Genomic DNA, 14,163 nt, shown 5'->3' with positions numbered 1-14,163 from the left:
TTTTGGATTATCTAGATAAAATTATTTTAAAACGACGTCAAACGCAGTGTTATATGCTGTTTTGTGAGGAATGTCACTAAATAGTGCAAAGTTTCAGATTATGGATCACGGCAATGCAACCTGAAGCTATGTTTCGAAATGTAAGCGCAGCAGCGAAAGTGCCCATATATTAGAAGCTGTACGGCGGAGGCCGGCGGGCACGCCCTTCGCGCCATTGCGGCTTTGAGTCGAACAGAACAAAGGCGTCTTGCAGTTGGTGTTCTGTGTGTGCGTTTCATACGTTGTTGGGAGGACGGAGGCCTAGTTGGTTAAGAATATACGCATTTTGTTTTTGGAAATCATGTTTGGTAATTTATCTTTTGTGACCGATCCTGATCATTTTTTGCTTTGCTTATTTTATGTCAATCTCGAATGTATATCTGACACATTGTGTTTCTTTTTCTGTATTTGAGTTCACCGTGTAGGCCGCAGGTGTTACGCAGTATCGAGCCGGAAGAATAGAATTAAAACAAAAGTCCCGTGTGCATTTGTCTAATGTGAAGAAAATGTAATACGTGTGGCTCTTAGTATATGGATAACTTTACTAAATAGGCCTGGCACAAAATATTTGCTTGAAATACTGTTTAAAATATGTGTACACGTGAATGGGACGTATGATCGCTAATGTGCTTTGACTAATGTTTGTCGCCGTTGTAAATGTATATATATTTTTTTCCTCAAACAGACGGGTTTAAGAGAAGTTTTGGTAGCTCCTCGACTAATCCATAATAATCAATTTTTCTTATTACAGCCGACATGAAGCGTGGAGTTGCCCGGGGGAGATTCAGTGGTTTAAGGTCTTACGATTTTGAAAGAGGAAGCCTTGATAGGTAAGGGTGTGTTTTGAGCATTTTTACGAATGTGAGCTGCTTTTCACTGTTTTCCACATTCATTTTTTTTTAATCGATGCTTTGTTGTATAGTTGGAATGTTTTTGATGTGTTTAGAAGAAAAAATGCCTTCAGTTTAGCCCATTGATAGAATTAGAATACCACCATTTTTATTTGTCGGAGGTATTGTGGGCAAGAGTGGGTCAATATAAGCAATCTAGATGTTGCAGGTGAGACCATCATACGACACATTACGGAGGGCCAGGGTGGTTATACCCCACTGTCAAAAAGTAAATTTGAACTTATGTTTCCACGGTTTGGTGGGTGGAGGTGTATAGTAAATCTCCAATAAGATTTTATTTTATAGTAAGTAACCATCCCTGCAGAATACAAATTGGGCTGTATTTAATTATTAAAAAACATTCTTGACTGAAGTTAACTCTGATCTTGAGATTTTTCTACTATCACTAGTAGGGATGCAACTAATGATTGTTTTGGTAGTTGACTAATCGTTCAATTCATTTTTCGATTAGTCACGATTATTTCATACCTGACTATTTTGATGCCTGTGAGCTGTGGTTGCACATCCTGTTCTGGGCTCCAATGCATGTCTTACCTCAGCTCATGTCTGTCAGCCTGTGAATGTCACCCTGATGTCTCTGCATTAACATGATTAAAATTAATAATCAAATTAAAATAACCAGTGAAACATATAAATTTGAAAATAATCAAGATCTTTTTATATTAGTGTGACCATCACAATAAAAGAAATACATTAATCCCTCCTCGATCATGGGGGTTGCGTTCCAGATCTCACCCCTCCGTAGGTGAAAATCCGCGAAGTAGAAACCATATATTTGTACGGTTATTTTTATATATTTTAAGCCCTTAAACTCTCCCACACTGCTTATAAATATTCCCCGCACATTTATGCAGCATAAACACTTTGTATTCTCTTAGATATTAGGTAAGATTCATTGAAATTATGTATGTAACCGCACTGTTTATATACAGTAAAACCTAAATATTATTTTAAAGATATCGAGTGTCTCTGATATCACATGTTATAGAAATTACGATAGACAGGCCACCAGCAATAAATCCGTACAATGCAAGAAAAATTGTATACAGTAAATGTGTGTACAGTGAAACTAAACGTATGTACATGTACTAAGTACTGTAAGTAGAAAATTAATTATGGTTACTCACCAATAATGACACAATGACTTGTCTGATAACGAGGAGTTTAATTTTACTGCAGAACAAAAGAGAGTGTTACAGCTCTTCTTAAGGAGCCTCTTCAGGTGACTGTAGCACCGCCGCTGTTCTTCTTCAATCCAAATCCCTAAAGCAGATTCCATCCAGACTACCGCCTTATTACGTCCACTTGCAACTCGTTTTGCACCCTGGCTAAAAGGACAATGCGGCCGTAGATCTTATATTCCTTTCCTACTTTTTAAATAAAAAGAATCGTAGCCTCATTGATGCTGTAATGGCGTCCTACAGCGGTGTAGCTTTTCCTTTCCTTCAACATATCCAAAACGTTTACCTTTTCTGCAATCGTTAACATCTTCCGTTGGCGTTTGGGCACAGGAGCAGATTGTTTTGGAGCCATAACGAAGGTCTTAACTACGTACAAAGATAAACACAAAAGAGCACACAAGTTAACTCTTTACACAGCAAAACACGTTGATGCTGAATGAGCGAGACAAGACTTCCTGGTTAACGCCGCAAAATTGAGTCATTCAGCACATAGGAACTTAACTGCGTGCCAATAGCGTCCCTTGTATGAAATCAACTAGGCAAACCAACTGAGGAAGCATGTACCAGAAGTAAAAAGACCCATTGTCCGCAGAGCCCGCGAAGCAGCGAAAAATTTGCGTTTATATATTTAGATATGCTAACATATAAAATCTGCGATAGAGTGAAGCCGCGAAAGTCGAAGCGCGATATAGCGAGGGATTACTGTACATTAAACAACACAAACTAAAGTGCGCTTAGTCTTTAAACAAAAAAGTCCATTTAACTTAACCAAAAAATGCATTGTTAACTGAAACGTTTTTCATATTTTAGTAATAAATGACAAAATGTAGACAAACTATGTAATGTGTAAAGCCTGAAGTACAAAGATCAAAAAAACACTTTCATAAAAGGTTCAAGGACGATTCAATAGCTTCTGTGGTGCAGTGGTAGGAATTGCTGACTTATAATTAAGAGTCCCCAGGTTCGATCCTGACTGCCTCGTATATTTACCGTTTTGAGTAGTGAGTTACTCTTATTGTTAATATTATACAATAAACGCATACATTTGATTTACGTCTGTAACAGCCACTGTAAATGTAAAGTACTCTTAAAAGTTACTGGTTTTTTTTCCCCACTTTTATTCTCTCAGTCACGATACATACTACCGCCCCCCCCAGGGATGTGACGTTCTTACTTTTGATCTGAAACTGGGAAAAACTGTAGATGTGAGTGGTGTTTTGAGACATTCAAACTGAAAATTCTCTGATCTGGATGGTTAAAGGCTGACAAACAAATGCTGGCGAATCTGCCTTATTTATATCTCATTGTCAATTGATTTTTTGTTTTTTAATTCAATTTTATTGAGTGTTCCTGCTTACGGTGAATTAGTATGCGCCTTAAGGCCCGTGATGTCAAAGCCGCACTGACAAAAAAACAGACATCGGTATATATAGGGCTGTGCGATATGACCAAAATCTTATATCCCGATATTTCATTTCATATCCCGGTATCACGATATAGTACATTTTCTTTGTATTCAGTGAATAATTTATATAATCACCACTCCTTTTTTTTTTTTTTTTTTTTTCATTTAAATTAAAAATATCAAAAATGAGAAGTACTCAACTTGTAATTATTTCTGTTCTTTTATTTGGAACATTTGAGCAAATGTTTGACTTAGAATGTAAACATAAAATGTTAATGTATCAAATATAAAACACTTTTCAAAAACAAATTACTAAAGGCCCAATATAAAATACTGCTATATAAAATGCCTGACATAAACAAAATGTGAACTGTAGCAGCAATAACTCTCACAACATATATTAAATATAAAAGGTTTAAAGTACTAACAACTAAACTATATAAGGCCAATAAACCCTTTAAACAAAATAAATACAAGTCTAACATTAACTGTCAAAACCAAATGTAAACATTGTACTTCAAACTGTAGCAGCAATAAGGCTTATGACAAAAATATATTAAATATATAATATTAAATATAATATTTTTTAGGCTACATTCTAGTAAAATGTTAATTTGCACATCGTAGTGTGGCAAATCTCCGCTAATGAGTTACAGCTGATCGCCCCGTGCGTGGGACTGGACGGCGCTAACGTGTTGATGCCGTCCAGCCCCAAGCACGGGGCGATCCGCGGTAACTCGTTAACGGAGATTTGCCGTGTTAATGCAGTTGTGGCGTAAACGTAATTTTAACAAGATTTAACGCTGACAGCAAACACTGCAGGGAAAATTATGCCTTAAGCAAATTGTTTTGGTAGCAATTAATCTTCCAAGCTTTTAACATGCTCGTTTAAATAGTACCTTTACAACTGTAATATCCTACGTGGCCTGCCTCTCAGTTGTAAACTCTCTGCATGCTCGCTCACGTGCTTTTTGCGGAGGTGTAGAAGAGGTTTGTCGTGTTGGAGTCTGTGGTAGCGATCGGTTTGCAGTATAATTTGCACAGTACCGTTTTCTGGTCCATGTCAGACTTTTCAAATCCAAACCATCTCCATACTACAGAGGTAGCCCCTCGTTTAGGAACAAGGTCCTTCTGTGTGGAGCTACCTGGTGTTTCCTCGTCTTCATCAGCCATGCTAGTGTGTCTGCATCCACGTGGTGGCCATCAAAACAATGAAAAAAATTTTGCCGTAAACAGTTTATTTTGCGACACCACGAAACAAACGATAGCGTAATGTGCAGCGATAGACGTTTTCATATTGTCATCCGATATATATCGTTATATCGAACAGCCCTAGGTATATATGATATTTGGAATTATTCATTTTATGACCTTGTACTACATTTCGGTAAACATTGTGGCACGGATGCAACATTATTCATATTCATTCGTGTACCTTCTTGTGGTTATAATCAGTGACTACGTTTCCCCCATATACCCCCCACCCCGATCTTGCCCAGTCTGCACAGGACTCCAGGACATGCTTGGAAAGAATGTTCCTCTGCAAGGTGAGCCATGAACACTCTTTTTTTCTCAGTGGACCATGTACATGCCTTGCACAGTACATGTGCTTTGATCGGCGCCAGGTCAAGCTTGTACAAGCTGACACAAGCGACCAGCCACCTGTGTGCTCCTGTTAGCACTGAATGAGCTCACGCCTTCTGGTGTCAGCGCGCAGCACCGGGGGAAAAAAAAAGAAAGAGACCAATATATATGACATTTTGAAGAAATCATAGTATATCCTGAACAGTACCAGTCAGAAAGCATCATCTCACTAATGCAATATTATTTGAAAACGAACAGATCTGGGGCGTATTTTTCGTACGTGGATTACTCGTTTAGCCGGATGTAATTGCTGACGATTTGGCATGATCCTGGATCTGTCGGTTTTTCGAAACTCTTGCTGGATGAGTTGTCATAGCAGCACATCCAAATCCTCAAACCTGCTCTGAGCAGGTTTGTTCTATGTAAACAAGTATCACCTCACACACTTAATCAGTGTCCGTGCATGGAATTCATTCAGTCATAGCTTCGCCGTTTATGAATGAGCGACCAATTGCTATCGGTACGCAAATTATAAGAAGAGAATCTCATATAGAGAGGGTTTTGTGTGATCGGCAAGACCCTTTATTGTTCCTGGATGAAATTATTTTTGAAAGATACCGCTTTAGCTGGGTGGGAATATTGTACCTTAAAGATTTATTAGCACCTTATATTTGAAGTCAAACTCGTCGAAGTCAGGCTCACAGCCACACAGACGGTATGCATTGCTTTGAGGTTTTTTGCAAGCTGCACTTTTTTATATACTGTAGGCTATGCGGAAAATCTGTCTAAAAGTGCAGTTTGCCCGGCAATTCGTAAAGTCTGCTTGTCTCTGAAATATTTCCTTCGGGTTTTCATAGAGTTTCCTGGACACCTGCGTGTGCAGACAATATAAGAGGCGTTTCATGCCATTGCAGGTAGGTAATACACAGGCAAAAACACCCACAGTTCCGTAAAGAATCTCACAATCTGCCTAACATTCTCATTACCCAGGATTTCCAAATGTTATTGGGGCACATGGGACTGATCAGAGTGGAGTTTGATCAAAAATTATTTGGAAAATGTACCTCTCCTCCTGATGAATAATCAGCCACAGAGTCTTCATCAAATATTTGACCTCCGTCAATATCTTATTGGTCAGACACAAGTTCTAGGATATGATATTCACTGCAACTGACCCAACAAAAAAGAGGGCTATATGGAACCTACCTATGGCACACATTGAGGACAAATATATGCAATGACCGTCCTTTACCTGAAATGAAGTGACCACTGCATCCTGCCCACTGGTTATGAGGAGGAGCTTCCCACTGGGATGCCCTCAGAAATGGGGCGATGGGCATTTTGCTGGAGAGCCAACTCTTCCACAGGGGTTAGGTCTGGACCGCGTGGACCTCCACCTGTTTTTTGCTTGTCTGCCTTCTTATTAGCTTTAAAATTTAATGTTTTTTTTTTTTTTATATTATATATGACTAGCAAAATACCCGCGCTTCGCAGCGGAGAAGTAGTGTGTTAAAGAAGTTATGAAAAAGAAAAGGAAACATTTTAATAATAACGTAACATGATTGACAATGTAATTGTTTTGTCATTGTCATGAGTGTTGCTGGCATATATATATGCAGTCTTGACAAATGGTACTGCCCCCAGACATTCATGTAGTGCATTGCAGTTACAAAATCCAATGTGGTTCTTTGTGACTGGAGCCTCTATTCAAGGTTCTGTTTGTGACGCGTCTCAACGATTTTTTGTAGTCGATTACGTCGACTAATCGTTGCAGCCCTAATCACTAGTAGTAATGATTTATTCGAAAGTAGTTTTAAAGTATTTATCAATACAGTTGAAAGTAAGAGTCTGTAAAATAGTGGATTGAGAGAGAGGACGAATGAGCATAAATTATGCATCCATGCAAATGCAGTGTTAGATTTAAGAAAATATTTGCTGCAACAGTACTCGCCTTGAGGTTTTCCAAGATGCCCTAAAACGGGCCGATCGGGCCACAAGGTAATGCACTGATTAATAATTATTTACATGTATATAGTATTTTTCTAACTTCTTTAACAACGCTTTACATGGATGGTGGGGAACCACTTCAGCCACCACCATGTAGCATTCACATGGATGATGTGACAGCAGCAATTCTTTCACCAGTGCACTCGCCATACACGTTAGTAATTAGGTGGTGAAGGGGAGAGCCAGTGAAGTGTCCAACAGGAGAACGGAGATGGTTAAGAGGCATAGTAATGGGCAATTTAGTCAAGACATTAGGGAAACATTCTGCCCTTTTCAAAAGATGCCCAGTGATCCTTTATGATTACAAAGAGTCAGCACCTTGGTTTTAAAATTTCATCCCGAGGATAGCACATATATTTAGGGTGCAGTGTCCCCATTGCGGCACTGAGACATTTGGATCCGCACACAGACCAAGTGCCCCAGATGGCCTCACTAAAACCTCTCCCGGCAACAACTGTCAGGTATTTTCCTAGATGGTAGTCTCCCATCCAAATACAGGATGAGCCTAATCCCAAACATGCTTAGCTTCAGGTGGATTACCTGTTTTGATATGCAGTTGGAATGGCTGCTTCCATGATCCAGTATTCCAAGTTTAAATCTTGTGCCTGGTTGATGTCGCTATGCGGTGTATGTATGACTCCTGCAGGTTAGGTTAGTTGGCATCTCTAAACTGGACACTCCAGTGGACTGTTGCATCTTTTAGCACTGTTTCCTGCCTTGTGTGAGTGCTTCCTGGGCCTCTGTGACTTGCTAATATGGATCAGCTTGTTTGTCATGTATGGCAAGTGACTTGTTGAATCTGTGTTGCATAAAGTGCAGTTATTTGTGATACTTTAATTCTGTAAAGTAAGTCTTTTGTACTCCAGTATATTTTAGACAAATTTATTTGGTCATTGGTGCTTAAAATCCATTGGATGTGGAGATATCAGTATACCGGTAAAGTAATTTGAACTTTAAGGTTTGATTATGTGCTTATAAAGGAGGTTTCTTTTTAATTCTATGACTTGTTTAAAATTGAAATGTAAAATATTTTACTTAACACGATTAGGATAATCTAAAAATCATTTGGATTTCTTAAGGTTTTAAATGTTACATGGTTTTTATTATGAAAAATACTTCTGCTTGATTTTGATTTAACAAAGCTATTTGCATATCAAAGCATATCTGACATCTCCACTATATGATAATATTGGTTTAATTTTTTGGAATGTCCACAAACCTTGTGCCTCTGTCAAAGGAATTTTATGTACTGTCATACGTTTTTGTCAGGTATTCTGAAGAGGAGCTGAGAGATCCACCATTGTCACGTATTTCAGGGGGTAAGTGTATTTACTGAAAATCACTTATTAGTCTTGTTCAAAGTACTGGTCAATGTCAATTAATGTTGACTTATTTTTCTTACTGTGTCTGTTATTTTCCTATTCTTTATTATGTAAAACACTTTGAGCTACATTTTTTTGTATTAAAATGTGCTATATAAATAAATGTTGTTGTTTAAGGGAATTCAGGATGTTGATTTGGCCTCATTGTTGTGTATTTCAAACCACACCTTTACCATTTTTGCAGTGTATCAGGGTGTTTTATCCTGCTGAAAGAGTCCACTGCCATTAGGGAATAGCATTGCCATATAAAGGGTGTATGTGGTCCGCAGCAGTCTTTAGGATATGTTAATGTGTCAATGTAACATCCATATGAATGCAAGGCCCCAAGGTTTACAAGCAGAACATTGTGCAGAGCATCATAATGCCTCTGTTGCTTTGCTTTTTTGCTATAGTTCATCTTGCTGCCATCTCTTCCCTAGGTAAATGACACACACTCAATCAACCATCCATATGATCTAAAAGCAAATGTAATTCATTAGACCAGGCCACTTCCATTACTTCATGGTGCAGTTCTGAAGCTTACATGCCAATTGTAGGTCCTTTCTGTGGTGGACAGTAGTCAACATGGGCATTCTGATTGGTCTGTGGCAACATAGCAGTCTGCCATGCACTGTGTGTCCTAAAACGTTTCTCTCATGAACAGCATTACATTTTTCAGCAATTTGTGCTGCAGTAGTTCATATATGGGGTTGGACTAGACAGGCTAGCCTTTGCTCCACTTGGGTGCCCAGGACCCTATTGCTGGTTCTTTCCTTGGACCACTATTGGTAGGTACTAAACACTGCTTACCTGGGACATCTCACAAGACCTGGCATTTTTTTAGATGCTCTGAGCTCTAGCTGTCACAATTTGACCCTTACCAAAGTCACTCACATCCTTATGTTTGCCCATTTTGTTCCTGCTTCCAACACATCACCTTGAAGAACTGATTGTTTGCTTGCTGCCCGATATTCCATCCCTTCACAGGTGCCATTATAACAAGATAACCTGTGTCATTTACTTCACCTGTCAGGGGCTTTAATGTTGTGGCTGATTTGTGTGTGTATATGTATATGTATATATATATATATATATATATATATATATATATACACACACACACAGTGTGGAACCTTGGTTTGCGACTGTTTTGCAAGATGAGCTACTTTTTTTTTTAATCAATTTTGACTTGATAAACGAGCGATGTCTTGCAATACGAGTAGTATGGATACACTTTGTCTGCTGAGCATCATGTGATCACAACTGAGCTGATGGTTCTTCTCTCTCACGTGCGCGTCTCTCTCACCTTCTCTTTCACTCGCGCACGTCTCGCTCGCTCGTGCACGCGTCTCTCTCTCCCTATCTCTCCTCTTGAGGGCAATCGTCTCCTATTCCTCCTATTTCCTATATTGAGTCTGCGTGCCTCACTCATAGTCAACATCCATACGAGCATATACTGTTTACTACAGCATTGTGACTGTGTGTGTGTGTGTGTGTGCGCGCGCGCACATGTGTGCTGTGAAGTGCGAGTCCCCATCTTGCTCCCCAAAACACAAGGGAGGGTCTCAGTACTTTAACAACACCAGCTTTATTCAGCTTGAAACAGCAACAGCGTGGTTATTTATTGTAGCGGAATCTTTATAATGTTCCTTGTATCACCCAACGACGGCAGGCGCTTATAGCATGTCCGCGATCTTTTTGGATATGCTTATACGGCGAACTGCTACAGCGCTGGGAGACTGCGATTGCTTTAGGACACTCTTCCGTGTGTTGTCCCATTGGGTGGAATCCCACAAGAGTTTAGAAACTTCTTTTTAAAGGTAAAGTGCAGGTTAATTTGTTTCATGTATTTTTACTTTATATTTTGTATTAATAATTTTTATATGAATAATTTTAGGTTGTGGAACGAATCATCTGAGTTTCCATTATTTCTTATGGGGAAATTCACTTTGATATACGAGTGCTTTGGACTGCAAGCACGTTTCCGGAACGAATTATGCTCGCGAACAGAGGTTCCACTGTGTGTATGTATATGTGTATATAATACGAGGTGTGGCAGAAAAGTAATGAGACTGGCAACACTGCAAACAATCTGGCAACGCTGCGCTGTTGTCCTTGATAGAGCACGTGTATCAGTACCCTCCCATAGCTCAGTCCGTTAACTACGTGATTTTTGTGACTGCTATTAGCGAAGTTTGTTTTTGGATGTGCGTCACAAAAGGGGAATCGTCCACAAAGAATTTGTTCCTCCAGGACAAACTGTCAACCAAGTTTTTTATAAAGACGTCCTTGAAAGGCTCAGAAAAAGGATCATTCGCGTGAGACCAGACATTGCAGAGAAATGGATGCTCCATCATGACAACACCCCATGTCACACTGCCCTCTCCATAACAGAATTTTTGACCTCAAAAGGCATTCCTGTGGTTCCCCAGCCCCCTTATTCACACACCTTTTTCCTAAACTGAAAAATGTCCTCAAAGGATGTCATTTCGGGACTTTAGAAAACATCCAAAAGAGTGTAACGGACATGCTGAAGACCATACCGGTTGAAGACTTCCAGCGCTGCTACCAACAGTGGGAACAACGTCTCCATCGGTGTGTAGCTGCCCAAGGGAACTACATTGATGTTTGAAAAAAATAAAAACTTTGGTAAATAAAAAATCAGTCTCATTACTTTTCTGCCACACCTCATATATACAGTGGTGTGAAAAACTATTTGCCCCCTTCCTGATTTCTTATTCTTTTGCATGTTTGTCACACAAAATGTTTCTGATCATCAAACACATTTAACCATTAGTCAAATATAACACAAGTAAACACAAAATGCAGTTTTTAAATGATGGTTTTATTATTTAGGGAGAAAAAATCCAAACCTACATGGCCCTGTGTGAAAAAGTAATTGCCCCTGAACCTAATAACTGGTTGGGCCACCCTTAGCAGCAATAACTGCAATCAAGCGTTTGCGATAACTTGCAATGAGTCTTTTACAGCTCTGGAGGAATTTTGGCCCACTCATCTTTGCAGAATTGTTGTAATTCAGCTTTATTTGAGGGTTTTCTAGCATAAACCGCCTTTTTAAGGTCATGCCATAGCATCTCAATTGGATTCAGGTCAGGACTTTGACTAGGCCACTCCAAAGTCTTCATTTTGTTTTTCTTCAGCCATTCAGAGGTGGATTTGCTGGTGTGTTTTGGGTCATTGTCCTGTTGCAGCACCCAAGATCGCTTCAGCTTGAGTTGACGAACAGATGGCCGGACATTCTCCTTCAGGATTTTTTGGTAGACAGTAGAATTCATGGTTCCATCTATCACAACAAGCCTTCCAGGTCCTGAAGCAGCAAAACAACCCCAGACCATCACACTACCACCACCATATTTTACTGTTGGTATGATGTTCTTTTTCTGAAATGCTGTGTTCCTTTTACGCCAGATGTAACGGGACATTTGCCTTCCAAAAGTTCAACTTTTGTCTCATCAGTCCACAAGGTATTTTCCCAAAAGTCTTGGCAATCATTGAGATGTTTCTTAGCAAAATTGAGACGAGCCCTAATGTTCTTTTTGCTCAACAGTGGATTGCGTCTTGGAAATCTGCCATGCAGGCCGTTTTTACCCAGTCTCTTTCTTATGGTGGAGTCGTAAACACTGACCTTAATTGAGGCAAGTGAGGCCTGCAGTTCTTTAGACGTTGTCCTGGGGTCTTTTGTGACCTCTCGGATGAGTCGCCTCTGCGCTCTTGGGGTAATTTTGGTTGGCGGCCACTCCTGGGAAGGTTCACCACTGTTCCATGTTTTTGCCATTTGTGTATAATGGCTCTCACTGTGGTTCGCTGGAGTCCCAAAGCTTTAGAAATGGGTTTATAACCTTTACCAGACTGATAGATCTCAATTACTTCTGTTCTCATTTGTTCCTGAATTTCTTTGGATCTTGGCATGATGTCTAGCTTTTGAGGTGCTTTTGGTCTACTTCTCTGTGTCAGGCAGCTTCTATTTAAGTGATTTCTTGATTAAAACAGGTGTGGCAGTAATCAGGCCTGGGGTGGCTACAGAAATTGAACTCAGGTGTGATACACCACAGTTAGGTTATTTTTAACAAGGGGCAATTACTTTTTCACACAGGGCCATGTAGGTTTGGATTTTTTCTCCCTAAATAATAAAAACCATCATTTAAAAACTGCATTTTGTGTTTACTTGTGTTATATTTGACTAATGGTTAAATGTGTTTGATGATCAGAAACATTTTGTGTGACAAACATGCAAAAGAATAAGAAATCAGGAAGGGGCAAATAGTTTTTCACACCACTGTGTATATATATATATATATATATATATATATATATATATATATATATATATATATATATATATATACACACACACACACTGGGGGCTTCGCTTGCAAAATATAGTGCATTCATGGTATTTTCTGTTCAGCGTGTGCCTATTTTTCATTTTTAATGCCAGACAAATTGACCCATTTAATAGTTAGGGTGTTGGCCTACTGAATTTAGTTGGTCATTGTATTCGCAGCAGGGTTCACAGTAAGAAGTGCCATATAAAAGCAAGCCATTTTACAAGTGACAGCTTTACACAGCATGTCGGCATACAAATGTGGACAGTGTAGAAGCTATAAAAAAGCATAACATTAGCTAGAGTTGTAGTGTCATGGCAGAGTTACATTATCGTGTGCCAGTCCTACATTGATGTTAGTCATATTACTAAAGTTATGTGTAATTTTCACTAAGAGCTTCTGTTTTAGTGGGCAAAGCTGTTTAATGTGCAGGCATTTTTGTCTTTTGCCCTGTCTTATGATTTACTCACTGAATGAAGGGTTCATGAAGGACTTACAATGATGGTTTCTGGGTTATTTTCCAGGACTGTTAAAAGTCACTCCAATGAAAAAATAAGTTATTATAAACAGACTTCCTCTTGTCCTGTTGATCAAATTTAGATTTAGACTTAGGTTTGTAAAATTTTGTTTTCACTTTGACATTTAAGAGTCTTTTCCTTATAGTGTCAAAAAGTCTAATTAAACCTATTGGGATTCAGTGTTGTAAAACATGAACATCCAAGGGAGGAAGGGGCAAACTAGATGACATTTACAATAAACATTAAATTGACAGGTGATCTAAACATATAAGAAAATAAGTGGAAGGATTTCGGGATATTTGACCATATACTTTAAGTGTTCTGATGAAGAATTTAATGCATTAACATGACACTTGTCTCACATTAAGAGGCAAATATTCATTCTAAAATCCAGTTTAATATTTTACAGAGTGAGAAGTAATTTGGTGTTATTGGTATGGCTGAAGTGTTGTAAACAGAGTTCTGTGTGTATTTGTGTAAACTGGAGGCAGTGTCTTCAGTTTCATGAAAATTCCCAGTTTCATTAAGACTCCATAGTGAAATCATTCCTGAATGTGATAATTGGAAAATTTAGCACCTAGCCTATTAAACCAAACACCAAACAAAACCAATTTATGATTTATTTAATCTAATTATTGTATTCTCAAAGTACACAAACACATTTATTAAGTTCATCTAAACTTTAGTTTGCCACTCAGACCATCTTGTCATGTCTATTACAACCAGCTTTGTCTCCCACAGTGGTACCTTCAGAGTGGGAAATAATAATGGTCTGGATAGTAGACTGGGGGTGGCAGTTTTGCAGATCGGG

The 14,163-nt window shown here is 38.9% G+C and overlaps 1 protein-coding gene across 2 annotated transcripts in view; it reads left to right on the top strand.

The window, feature by feature from the left end:
- The first annotated feature begins 203 nt into the window (after positions 1–203).
- Positions 204–14,163, top strand: part of znf326 (zinc finger protein 326) — a 36,474-nt gene continuing 22,514 nt past the window's right edge. Inside the window, exons 1-3 of one of the 2 annotated variants that reach the window (XM_039734488.1) lie at positions 204–347; positions 791–869; positions 8,397–8,446. In XM_039734488.1, coding sequence (XP_039590422.1) covers positions 341–347; positions 791–869; positions 8,397–8,446 — 136 coding nt within the window. In that variant the 5' untranslated portion in view covers positions 204–340. The remainder of the gene's footprint in view (positions 348–790; positions 870–8,396; positions 8,447–14,163) is intronic. The other variant, XM_039734489.1, reaches the window with a different exon arrangement.

The sequence above is a fragment of the Polypterus senegalus genome, chromosome 14 (genome assembly GCF_016835505.1).
Source record: "Polypterus senegalus isolate Bchr_013 chromosome 14, ASM1683550v1, whole genome shotgun sequence".
NCBI classification, from domain to species: domain Eukaryota; kingdom Metazoa; phylum Chordata; class Cladistia; order Polypteriformes; family Polypteridae; genus Polypterus; species Polypterus senegalus.
The sequence above is the reverse complement of the archived record's forward strand: the minus strand, read 5'-3'. Positions and strand labels throughout refer to the sequence as shown.